General features: G+C 39.3%; 1 protein-coding gene across 9 annotated transcripts in view; it reads left to right on the forward strand.

Annotated features, from left to right (window-relative positions):
- Positions 1-13,814, forward strand: part of CDC14B (cell division cycle 14B) — an 82,385-nt gene that overhangs the window by 27,005 nt on the left and 41,566 nt on the right. For all 9 annotated transcript variants that reach the window (XR_013346186.1, XM_077817448.1, XM_077817444.1 and 6 more), the window contains one exon: positions 11,533-11,609. Coding sequence is in view for 8 of the 9 variants with exons in the window: in XM_077817448.1 (XP_077673574.1) it covers positions 11,533-11,609 (77 nt within the window). In the remaining variant the exon portion in view is untranslated. The remainder of the gene's footprint in view (positions 1-11,532; positions 11,610-13,814) is intronic.

The following is a 13,814-nucleotide window of genomic DNA, read 5'->3' on the forward strand; positions in this document are numbered from 1 at the left end:
TGTTAAATTGTTACACCAAGTTGCTGTTAAATAAGTCTGTTCTAAAATACAGAAATTAAAAAGGGTTTTTTTATTCTTCATGAGAAAGATGAAGGTTCTTATCATTTCACACTTCTTGCCAGTTCAAAAGAATAGAATTGAATTAACTGCAGCTCGAAAGATTGTCTCTTCTGCCCAACATGAGTTGGTCCAGTAAAAAATATTACCTCACCCACCTTGTCACTATCAAATAGAATAGTCCCTTGTAACTAGGATTTTAAAACTGTTGTAGCTCTTAATTTGGAGGGTTAATTTTGGGGCCCATTTTAAGACTTACCTTTAGGGGAATGATCACACTTAAATGTGTTAATTTTAAGTAATCTCTTTTTAAGATAAGCCATATCGCTGTATATGTGCTAAATAAAAATTGTTTATCACACAAAGACTTTCCTGTTTTAGGGAACGGTACTGACATTGAATTTTTGCTCTTTTTTTTTTTTTTTAACACTCAGCTGTATAAAACGTGAGGTAGCACCCCAAGTTTATAATGCAATAAATGTAAAATAATTAGTACTCCTCAGAGCCTGTCTGTCTAGGAACAGTCAATAGTAAGCATTCAAGTGATACATCAGTACTATTAACTTGAAAGCCTCTTGCTTTGAAACCTGTTTGTCCTTAACGTTGCAACGATCAATAATTTGTTGCATCGTGTAATCCTTGTAACGTTCACTTAAGCAAATCAAGGCATACCATAGCAACGTTTGTCATTGAAGTGAGGTGAGCTATACCGTTCCTGACTTTCTAAAGTAATTATGAAAGTCCTAGTTAACTGTTGTGAGGCTGAGAGACTGAGATCAATGATTTGGTGTATGAGCAAAGGCTGTTCCAACTCTTTTCTTCACCATTATGTTTTTTTAATATTTTACCCCCCCATCCCTTTTCATTTAACAACTTTTTTCCCCTCTAGTTTCCGAATGGGCCATCCAGCCTAAACACTTCTTTTTATATCTACTGCTTTCTTCCAGGTATGCCTCATGTGCCAGCCAGGCCTAACTCAAGCAGCCAGAGCTCTTCAATGTAACATGATCTTCAAGATAAAAAGCAAAGTTTTTGTTTTTAAACAAACTCCTTTAAGATCCCAAATCTATAACAAAATGTAAGTGTATTTCTATCACTACATTTACTCTGTTGGTGATTTGGAATCTTAATCCCTTTCATTTCTGGTCCTACCCTGCACTTTCTGTAATGTCACAGTCTGTTAAATTGTCATTGAAGTGATCAAAATACACCAGCAGGGATACAAGCTTCTGGCCATGTGAGATTGGGATGTATCTCACATGATCAGCGGCACAGAACAAGTATCTTACTCAAACACAAAGGCTGGGGGCTAAAAGTATTTGGTTTAATTATTTAAAAACAAAGCCAACTTTGTGTCATCCTTAAGGTAGAACTGTCTTTATCTGGAAGCAATCTACATTATTTAGGCCTTACTGTTCTACCAAACAGAGATTCTTTGAGATTATCTATAATGTCTCTGTAATGGCTTCTTTTGATCCTCACCAGAACTTAAGTGTGGATGGAGAAAGCCTCCTTCTTCCATCTTTATTGTGTCTGTACTCAGATAAACCAAATTTAACCTCCTCCCTTATTCCTATCTCCCTTTGCTGCATTAACTTAGTAACAGTGTTTCTTTTCTCAGGCTTGGCACTAATTATGTACTTGGAGGGCAATCCTCCATGGGTACCGCCCCAAGAACTGCTGTAATTCAGGTCACCTTCTCCAGGACTCATCTCTGTACTTTGTCTATTTTCTCATCTTCTTTCTTCAGGGTAAGCAGTGTTTCCTTCACCAATTCTGATCCATGCTGCTATTCTGTTTTTGCTATCTCAATTTGAAAATGCCACACCTAGGAAAAACAGTATTTTGGAGAGAAGGAGGGAGCTGTCCAAGCAATAGCCCTTCTGTTTGTGATACTCAGTGCACAGCTCCTCTTTTAGTGTTTGCACAGTGATTAATCTTTGACTAAGGCTATATGGGGTGTATGTGGAAAGGAATTGACAGCAGTATATTTTTGGAGGGAGGAAGTATAAGACTCCATTACTTATCCTTCATTTAAGCAAAACCTGCCTTGAGTCTTGTCTTTCTCCTTCAGAATTCGCCCTTTACAACATTTCCCTATTCTGACTTATTTTAAAAAGTTGTAAAAAAACTGTTACCGTAACTAGCATTCATACGTTTCAGAGTAGCAGCCGTGTTAGTCTGTATTCGCAAAAAGAAAAGGAGTACTTGTGGCACCTTAGAGACTAACCAATTTATTTGAGCATAAGCTTTCGTGAGGTACAGCTTACTTCATTGGATGCATAAAGTGGAAAATACAGTGAGGAGATTTATATACACACAGACCATGAAAAAATGGGTGTTTATCATACACATTGTAAGGAGAGTGATCACTTAAGATGAGCTATTACCAGCAGGAGAGTGGGGTGGAGGGAGAGAAAAGCTTTTGAAGTGATAATCAAGGTGGGCCATTTCCAGGAGTTAACAAGAACATCTGAGAAATGGGTTTGGGGGCCGGGGGGGGGGGGGGGGGGGGGGGAGGGGAGGAATAAACAAGGGGAAATAGTTTTACTTTGTATAATGACTCAACCACTCCCAGTCTCTATTCAAGCCTAAGTTAATTGTATCCAATTTGCAAATTAATTCCAATTCAGCAGTCTCTCATTGGAGTCTGTTTTTGAAGTTTTTTTGTTGAAGAATAGTCACTTTTAGGTCAGAAATCGAGTGACCAGAGAGATTGAAGCGTTCTCCGACTGGTTTATGAATGTTATAATTCTTGACATCTGATTTGTGTCCATTTATTCTTTTACGTAGAGACTGTCCAGTTTGACCAATGTACATGGCAGAGGGGCATTGCTGGCACATGATGGCATATATCACATTGGTAGATGTGCAGGTGAACAAGCCTCTGATAGCGTGGCTGATGTGATTAGGCCCTATGATGGTGTCCCCTGAATAGATATGTGGGCACAGTTGGCAACGGGCTTTGTTGCAAGGATAGGTTCCTGGGCTGAAATTGTGGAAAAGCAGCATCACTTGCCCCATAACCTCAGCAGTGCAGAACACAATGCCATCCACAGCCTCAGAAACAACTCTGACATCATAATCAAAAAGGCTGACAAAGGAGGTGCTGTTGTCATCATGAATAGGTCGGAATATGAACAAGAGGCTGCTCAGCAGCTCTCCAACACCACTTTCTACAAGCCATTACCCTCTGATCCCACTGAGGGTTACCAAAAGAAACTACACCATTTGCTCCAGAAACTCCCTGAAAAAGCACAAGAACAAATCCGCACAGACACACCCCTGGAACCCCGACCTGGGGTATTCTGTCTGCTACCGAAGATCCATAAACCTGGGAATCCTGGGCACCCCATCATCTCAGGCATTGGCACCCTGACAGCAGGATTGACTGGCTATGACGTTCTTGTTAACTCCTGGAAATGGCCCACCTTGATTATCACTTCAAAAGCTTTTCTCTCCCTCCACCCCACTCTCCTGCTGGTAATAGCTCATCTTAAGTGATCACTCTCCTTACAATGTGTATGATAAACACCCATTTTTTCATGGTCCGTGTGTATATAAATCTCCTCACTGTATTTTCCACTTTATGCATCCAGTGAAGTGAGCTGTAGCTCATGAAAGCTTATGCTCAGATAAATTGGTTAGCATTCACAGTAGCAGTTTAATCTCACGTCTCTCTCTACCAGGCTTTTCCAGTAGCCTTGAAGTTTACTCCTTCTTGTACTGACCTGATTTCCCCCTCTTCCTTGGTAGAAATAAGGTTGCGCGGGATGTGCTTGTACTTAAGACAGTGCTCCCTTCTAGTGTGTCCTCACTAGACTCTGCAGCTAATGGCTTTCTTGGGCTATCGTCCCTCCTCACTTGCAAGGCTTTTTATGGTTCTTCCTTTTTCATGATTAACTCTGAGTTTTTCAGAGGTGGGAGGGTTTCTCTCCTTGTGAGCTTGTTTTGATCTGCTTTAATTGTTTATAAAGACAAATAACCATTTGTCTTTCATTGGCCATCTGTGTGTTTCATGACAACACAACAAATTTAACTCTGACCTTTAGGTTAATTTGCTGTATTTTTATCTTGATTCTGCTATTTAAATATTTTTTTGTAAGACATATGATTAGGTGGGAAATATCAGTTAATCTATCATCTGTTGAGAATCTTTTTTTGTAAAGTATTTATATATTCTTGAGAAACTGCAATCATCCATGTAATAGAACTGTTCAGTATTAATTTATGGTAAAATGTATGCATCTGTGTGGACTTGCATTTGAGGCTGATCTATGTGCTATATATGTACTGTAGATTCTATGTTTGTTTAGAAGGGGGTTGTGATGTGTTTGTTTGCAGTTTACAGCTGTTAGAATTATTATTTTGGGTAAGTGTTAAAGCAGTTGTGTCATGACATAATAAATCTTATGCTTCCCATAAGCGTATTTCGTTATTTTCTTGGTTTTAAGTGCTTGAGTTTTGTAAATCATGTGATTAACTTGCTATGTTAAGTAGATTTTAAAATTAAGATTTTTTTGTTGGGGGGGGAGAGTGGAGGTGGAGTTTGAATGTTCAGAGTACTTTATGAGCACTGTCTTATTTCAAATGCTATAGAAGTGTTTTGTATCACTAGAATACAGAGTTGGTTTGTTGCAATTTAACTGTTTTGAGTTAGATTTAAATAGGCTAATCTTCTGTAAAAGGCAAAGTAGCAGTGTAAAATTTGTATGGTGACACTACAGAATGAGGTAAAATTCTTCTTTGATAACCCTGTGTAGTACTAAAGTTTAGGATGCCTCCTTCAGATGGAACTTCCTTTCCCTTGCTGTTATTAACTGTTTGTCCCATCTCTCTCAATGTATTTAATATGGTGGTTTGAACAATCTCTTGTTAAAATTCTAGGTTATCACCAAGTTCTAGTAAAAGAACAATTCTTTCCTTCATCCCATGGTATATATTGCTACGCATAAAGGTCACTTTCTAAATTTTCCTACAGAGCTCATCCTTCTTGACAGGAGAGAGTATATGCAGACTAGGCTATCCCTCCTCTGTTGTGTAATCCAACTGATGTCGATAGGATTATGTACCAGGGTAGGGATTTGCATGAGCTGTGTTTGTAGGTATCTGTAGAAAAGTACACTTATTTGGAAAAAAATCTTCTCTTCTCAACTCTTAACGAACTTGCACCCTGTATGCCTTAACTAGAAACAGATGCCATAATTGTAAAGGTAATTAGCTAGGGTGATAGTATGCTCCCATTGCTAATTACAGGCATATTATTTATGTACTGTGAGATCAGGATTTTTTTTTTATGTATATAAAGCTAACAGGGGAATTTTAGATAATCTAGAACAGTAGTAGTGTTGATCTATGGATGAAACTGCAATGGATTATTATGGTTGACTGAAAAATGCCTGTTCTGTGTTAATAACTTAACTGACAGTTACTTACCATGTTTTTTAAAAAAAACCTTTTAAACTGTGCTTTTGTATAACAGTAACCCCCAGTCTTTTGGAGTGAAACTTTTTCTGCATATGCACACTCACATTTAAAATAAATATAAAATATATGTATTGTACAGATATTGTATTAAAGGTGTTAGATAATGGGATTTTCCTTATTTTAAAAACAAGTTTTTATTGAGCAACTAGCTGTCGTGTGAGTGAAAGACAGTTTCCTGGAAAATGAATAGATTGATAACGAGAACAGTTTTAAGAAAAATTGGACATGTGCAATTTTTGTAGATTGTTTCCCATTTCATTTTTGGTATGATCTTGTATTTTACCAGCAAGATCTATTTGGATAGATCACTTGATATATTTGTTTGATTATTTGCAGCCTGTTCTCTTCTTAATACCATCTTCTATTTGTTGCATTAGTGAAATTAAAAATTTCACAAAAAGGTTGTGTGTGTATGCAAGGTGGGGGGGCTTGCACCTGAAATACTAGAACATACCCAGGGATTTTACTAGAAAAAGCTTACATTATGTATCCTAATAAACCAATCTCAACTTCAGGGTCTTTATCCCCGAAAGGCAAACCCTCTTCTTTGTTCCGCTCTTCTTCTTCTTTTTTTTTTTTTTTTGGCCTAAGACCTAGTTCTCTGTCCCCTAAATTTGCAAAACATGTTAGGAACTCTGTCTTCATCCTATACTATTCACGACTCCAACACTTCAATCCTTTTTTTAATCTTGTACTCTGAAATCTCAGATGTACTTCTGATCTTACAATGTGTCTCTTAGGGCAGGTCTACACTCCGGGGTTAAAATGACCTAAGTTATGCAACTCCAGCTACGTGAATAACATAGCTGGAGTCGACATAGCTTAGACTGACTTATTGCAGTGTCTACTCCGCACTGGGTTGGTGGGAGAAACTCTCCTGTCGACTTACCTTATGCTTCTCGTTCCGGTGGAGTACTGGAGTCAACAGGAGAGCAATCTGTGGTTGATTTAGCAGGTCTTCACTAGACTTGCTAAATGATCCCTGGGTGAATCAATCGCTGCAGCATCGATCCATAGGAAGTGTAGACATGCCCTTAGTTACCTTTTCTGTCCTTACAGTCACACTTCTCTAGCTCCTTCACCTCTTCCTTGAAGCAAGTACTTGTCTTCTGTCTCCTGAAGAAATCTTCTCTCAGCTCCCACTTGCCTCCAACTGTTGCCCATCTCCCTCTTCCCCTTTGCCTTCAAACTCCTGAAGCAAGTGGTCTTTTCCCATTCACTAATTCTCTTTTCCAGTTCTTTCTTCAGTCCCCTGCACTCTGCTTACCACTTCATTCCAATGAACCTGCTCTCATTAAACTCTCAAATGACCTTTTCTTGATCAAGTCTCATGGTCACTTGCTCAAGTTCTAAAATTTCTCGGCCATCTTTAGATCTGTTGATCAATCTCCTCCACAAGTTCTACACCCTGGTTTCTGCAAATCCCATGTTTCTTTAGATCATATCTTCAAACTCTTCTTCAGTGTTCCCTGGAAACACTGGGATGCAGCTTCACCTCTCTCTCTTCCCCCCCTCCCCCCCCATCCCATCTTGTTGTCAGTATACTTCGGTCTCCTCCTCTGCTTCCTCTACACTGTGCTTACTCCAATAGATTCAGTCAACCGCTCTGTGCCAGTGATTCATAAACCTATTTTGCTACTCGCACCTTTCATCCTCTAGTTTAGTCTTACATGTTTGCTTGTGTGGCCAAGATTTTCTCTTGAATGTTCTCTTGCCAACTTGAGTTTATCTTCCATAAACCCTTCCTCTTCCCCTTCCTTTGTCACTGTTTACAGACTATCCTACCTGTACTCCAAGCTCACAATAAGTTCAGCATCATCTTTGTCTATACTCTCCTTTCTCTCCCATCTAGTCATCATCAAATCTCGTTGCTGCTTGCTCGACAATATTTCTATAATTTGACCATTAGTTAATATCTGCATTGGCAAGGCACCTCTCTTCACTGTGACTACTATAACCTCCTCCACTATGCAACTGCAAAGATTTTTTTTTTTAAACATGTATAGCATCTCTTTGTAGCCTTCCATCTATGGTCCAAATTTCTTGGTCAAGGTATAGTCAATGTCCAGACTCCAGGTAAAATAAGAATAAAAAATGATAATAAGTAAATAAAAATGTTGGGATCCATTCAAAAACCTCTGGCTGTCCGGATTTGGCACATGGTCCACTATTAACTACTTTGGTGTAAAGGCTGAGCCTCTCCATTTCCTCTAAAGCACCCCATAACATCACACCTACTCACCATATCCTGTACCCAAGTTCTATGCAAGCCACTTTTTACTGATGGGTCCATGTATCTCCTTCATCAGCACTTGTCTTTGCAACTTCTTATGTGTCATCTCTTACATGTAGAGCAGTGGTCTTCAACCTTTGTACGCACAAGATCACTTTTTGAATTTAAGTGCAACCCAGGATCTACCCTGCCCCTTCCCTGAGGCCCCACCCCACTCATTCCATCCCCCATCCCTCCATCGCTCGCTCTCTCCCATCCTCACTCACTTTCACCAGCCTGGGGCAAAGGTTGGGGTTTGGGAGGGGGTGCAGGCTCAGGGCTGGGGCCGAGGGGTTTGGAGTGTGGGTGAGAGGAGGCTCCGGGCTGAGGCTGCGGCAGGGGTTGGGATGAAGGAGGGGGTGTAGGCTCTGGGAGGGAGTTTGGGTGCAGGAGTATTGGGGTGCAGGAGGGGGTTCGGATTTCTGGCTCTGGGAAGGGGTTCAGCACTGGGGTTGGGGTGTTGGAGGGGATTTGGGGTGCAGGATGGAGGTAGGGGGTGCTGGCTCTGGAAGGGGGCTTAAGGCTGGGCAGGGGGTTGGGGTGCAGGAGGGGATATGGGGTCTGTGCTCCCGCTGGGCATCACTTACCTCGGGCGGTTTCCAGTAGCCAGCACAGCAGGACTGAGGCAGGCTCCCTGCCTGCCCCGGCCCAACACCGCTCCCGGAAGCAGCTAGCATGCCCCTGCATCCCCTGGGGAGTGCACTTGGCTCTGCATGCTGCTCCTGCCTGTAAGTACCACCCTGACAGCTCCCATTGGCCATAGTTCCCCGTTCCCGGCCAATTGGAGCTGCGGGGTCGGTGCTTGCAAGCAGAGCATCGTGCGTGGAGACCTGTGTCCCCGTCCCCCCAGCACTGCAGGGATGTGCTGGCTGCTTCCGGGACCGGCGTGGGACCAGGGCAGTCAGGGAGCCTGCCTTAGCCCTGCTGCGCTGCCGGACTTTTAGCGGCTGGAGATCACGATCAACTGGTAGAGGCTCCAGGATCCACCAGTCGATCGCAGTCTACGGGTTGGTGACCAGTGATCTAGAACATTCTCCCTCCTGAAGTTCATCAAGATCATTCCCTGTCTGCACAAGTTCTGAAAAACTCAGCTATTCTGTGAAGCTTCCTTCTACAGTGACTTGTGGTCCACACGGATTTGCTCTTTAGGTCTTGTCTATCCTGGAAAATGACATCCTGTTACTGTGTACATGTGTGCAAATATTTATTAGACATGTCAGCCGTAAGTGTAGTTAGGACTGCTGTGCTGAAAGTCATATTTACTGACATAATTTTAAAAACAACTATCCTTGTCTGTATGCTGAGCATTAAGATTGTGTGTTAACAATTTGTGTGTTTAAAATCGTGTTATAACCATTTTACTGCTCAGATCAGGTCTCCATTTAAAACTTTTGCCAGTATAACAATGTTGTTTAAGGGTGTGATTTTTGTTGTTTTAAATAACACTTCTATACTGGCAAAAAAGTGCTTTTGGTAGTATAGTTTATTTCATTTGGGTAAATGTACTCTTTTGCCAGTATAAACTGCATCTACGCAAGCAGGATAGATGGTATAAGCTGCATTTCTACTTTTTTAGTGTAGACTATGCACTAGTATAGGCCCTTACTGTTTGCTTGCACCTCTAGTTGCTATTCCTGTTCTGTGGGGAAGGGAATCTTGTTTTCCTAGTACAGCTGATGGATTGTGGAGTGCTTTGTGCAGCTTTTGGCACTATGTTAAAGGTTGAGAATAACTAGTGCTGCTGGGATGTGTCGTGTCCATTTTATCAAAACAGGCTTGACTATTCTTGGAATACAGCCTCTACATCCAAACCATGTAATTGATAATTGTGGTGTTAAACTACACCGTCCTGGGAATGCTAATTGGATGGACATCTGAGGAATAGTCCTTGAACAATATTTTGTGCTTAATTTTAGTCTCTTTGTCCCTGGATGTTTGTTTGACTAAAAGAAGGCAATTTTTTGGAGGGATTCAGAGTATTTAAATGACCAAAAGTAAGCTAAAATTCATACCTGTTTAAAAAATAGTTTTATTTTTGTTTCATCCTGCTACTAGCAATGTTAAATATTTTCTTGTTTATTCTCCTTGAAAGAGGAAAACCAGTAAAAGTCAACAGTTTATTTTATGTTGTTTTATATTATGTCAGTTTATGTTGGTTTTGAAAATGTTTCCAGCTTTGTTACCAACATGGTTCCCCTCAACCATGATTTTGTTAAACTTCAGATCTGGCTTTACAGCTGTATAACTGTAATTACAAGGCAATGCCAGCTTTTTTTTTTTTTTTTTTTTTAAAGAAAATATGCCTAGAAAAAGTCTTAAATGGTGAGGGAAAATTTTAAGTAGATACTTTATTTCTGTCTAAAAACAAACAAAAAATACTTTTGGGCAGAAATTTTGGGAAAAGTGGCTGTTAGCACAAGAAATGTGAATTGTTTGTCTAATTTGAATGATCTTAAAGTACTTAGTTTAATGTTTGTTTTTTAATTTGCACTATTGACAAAGAGTTTTAGGAAGTAATTTAAAATGTTAAAACATCTCTTAACAATTTAAACATTTTAAGATTTATACTTCAGTAAAGTACAGTGTTCTTATATAAAGATTTTCTTTATATTTAATGACATTATCCATATGAAACAATAGTTCTAATGAGAGATGGCAAATGTCCCTCACAAGGACGACTGTAAACTCTCTGGCCCCATCTTATAGTTGGAAACTGACCCACCCCTGTCAACAATCAGTGGCCTTTAACCAGTGTTGAAAATGGTGTAACAGCTAGTATATAGACAGGGCAAAATTGTTTTCAGCACAGTCGCAGAAAGGATGACTGATTGAAAAAACAATTTATAGTACTGGTTCAAGAGAAACCATTGATGAGAGTGGCTGGCAGCTACGGATCAATCTCCTGGTGCAGACAGCTTTTTAGACATAATCTGTAATGAACTGGGGTCTTGTGAAGCTGGCATCCTTTCCTGATTTCTTTTAACAGTAAAATGTTTTCAGTACTTAGTACTAGATATATTTTGCCCTCATTATGTTTTTGGGGTTTCTTACCTTCTATTAAATTGTAGGCTGCTTTTTTTTTTTTTTTTTGGTGACATCTGTATTTAATTAGTGGACACTGCTTAACCTAGTGTTTGTTCAGGTTGTGCATTGAAGGCGATGCAAGATTTGGAATACTGTGATCTCCTACAGCTCCAACATTAAAAGGATCAACATTCTCCCTTATTACTGTATAGCAGCTTTGCAGATGGGCAGCTTTATTGCTTTGCTGGTGCCGTAGAGGTTTTGTGTTCTCTTAAATTTCTTTTAAATTTTAATCACTTTAAAGTTTGTACAAAATTATCCATGAAGAATATGTTAGAGAATTACAGCAAAAATATTGTATATTTCATACAATAGTGTCACAAAAGCACTTTCGCTGGGATCTGAAACTCAACACAAATCCTGATGTCTATACGTTGGATGCTATGATTCATAATCTAACATTAATATTGGCCAGTATGTTATACAGTATATGCTTTGCTTCTGTCTACCACATAATTGTTTGCTTATATTCTTTTGTTCTTGATGCCGTGCTTATAGGAAAAAGACATTATCAAGCATATGGTATTTTTTATGGTATTTAGTTTAATATTTTACAATAAACATTGAACATTATTAATGGGTAGCTTAAAGTTACCATTAAAAATTATTTTCTTTCCTTCTTCCAAAAATAGATAGTATACTTAAGAGAATCACCCGAAGATGTGTACAGGCTCTTATTGGCTGGAAACGTATCTTATCTTCCTTTCAGGTAATTATAAAAATGTTAGAACTCTGTGTGTCATGATCTCTGAATGGTGTTCAGAGGCACTGAGTTGGGGACCCTTGCCTATGACTGTTGCACATCTCAACACATTTGGCAGTTTCTGATGAAAACAAGGTCAGATAGTGGAGTGATATTGCAGGTCAGTACTGAGGTGTGCTGGCAAACCTACAGTATATGAGGAAGCTTACATAACTATTTACTTTCATTAGCTTTTTTCCCCTTTGAATTCACGCTAAAAAGGGAGATTGGAACAGTTAATGATAATGAATTCTAAATTAATACCATTAATTGCCCAGTCTGAATTCTCTTAACCTCGTGCTAAAATATCTATTTATATAAATATTTTGTGGTGACTGCAATAATTTTGACATATCTTTTCTGTCACTTGCTGAACACACTCCCCAAAAATAGATGCCTGATTATTTAGTACTTCTTTGTGTAAAATGAAATTTTTACCAATGAAGAAACATCTAAAAATAAATAAATAAAAATAAAAAGGTTGCTTCCTAGTTGCTTCACCTCTGAGGGGATATAATTTTAGGTATCCCAGACTACGGACTTCTTATTGCCATTCTGTTTTTATCCAGTAGATAAACAAGTTTGATAGTTCCTGATCATGAACAATTTTGTAAAGTTCTCCCAAGAACTAAAACAATAAGGCTTTCAAAAGTTAGATAAAACTATCTAACAATCAAACAGGCTTTCATAAAATGCAAGAAGTTAAAGGGAGAACCAAAAAACTCCAGTTTACTATCTTGATGTTTAGATTTATAGTGTGATCCGTTCACTCCTGACTCGAAAAGCAAGTGAGCATTTCTTATCAGAGCAACTGTCTCATGTTTTTCTCCCTTTTTTGGGAGCAGCAAGGTTTTCTGTAATGTCTTGGTTTTCTGGTATGCTCCCTTTCCCTTATCAACAGTAGTAGAGCTTTGGGAGCTGTTTTTGGCTGTTTTCAGAGTTCCTTTAAATGGCAGTAATAGGACTCTTCTTGAGGCGTAGCTCTCTACCAAGCTTTTATCTCTCTCCTCCCCACTCTTTTTAACTGTGATTTTTACCCTCCCAGCAGATCATGCATCCATTTCTGGGAGTAACTTTTTAGAGTACATAGAGTAAATTCAGTGTGTTTATGAAAGTTGTTAGATAGACTTGGTGACATTGCATAGTGACATTACTTATCCATAAAATATGGAACAATGCAAGGTTCTCCAAGCTATGTCAATGTGCTCTGGGATTGAGAGGCGTTCAGCCTTCATATCTATTGAATCCTCCATGCCTCAGAGGTTGTCAAGAAGAGTGGTGATGTCAGTTGTGATTAGTATTGCAGAGAAACTTGTAGAAGAGGCCACCTAATCCCCTATATTTTATTTTTTTTGGTCTCGTCCTCTAGTCACCTAAGATAGGTTTTACTATAGTTACTTAGTGCTACAGATACATATGGTGACTTAAAGCCCTGTAGAAAGACCAGGTCCTTTGTCTGAGGTGCTTGCAATCTAAATTGGATGACAGTGGAAAAATAACAGACTGTGCTGGGGATGAGCGCATAGAAAAGAAGCTATTGCAGTAGACAAATGGTAGTGTATTATTTTTCAAGAGAAGGTGATCATGTTTGTTTTTAGAATTTATTTTAATACGATTTTTTTTAATCTCTCTATTTTAATACCTTATTTAGAACATCTGAAAAGTGTTTAGTGATGGGAAAACGAGTTAATTCACACCACTGACTTTTATTGTTTATTTATATTGCAGTAGTACCTAGAGGCCTTAATTGTGGTCCCATGGTGCTACATACACACATGTGTATGCCTCAAAGAGCTTATAACCTAAGATGCAAAGGGATTTGGAGGAGTGTGAGGTTGTTTATCGTGCAAGAGGGGACCTTCCACAAGGGTAAAGGTGGTATGACGATAAGCATAACATGAGGGGGAATGAGAGGAGCTGAGTTCTGGCAGCAGCATAGCTGTGTATAGCCTTTGGAATGAAGAGTGAAATCCAGGCCCCATTAAAGTAAATGACAAAACTCCCACTGAACTCTGTGGGACCAGGATTTTGCCCATGGTGTTCAAGCCTGATGCAACTAGAAGGAGGAAGCCACTGAAGAGAATTGTGAGTTGAGATGGTGCTTTAGGGTCCTGTTCTTTTTAGATTGTCCATACTGACTGTTCATTAGCCAGTGAGAGAGGAATTGCCTGT

The sequence above is a fragment of the Eretmochelys imbricata genome, chromosome 5 (assembly GCF_965152235.1).
Source record: "Eretmochelys imbricata isolate rEreImb1 chromosome 5, rEreImb1.hap1, whole genome shotgun sequence".
In the NCBI taxonomy this organism is placed as follows: domain Eukaryota; kingdom Metazoa; phylum Chordata; order Testudines; family Cheloniidae; genus Eretmochelys; species Eretmochelys imbricata.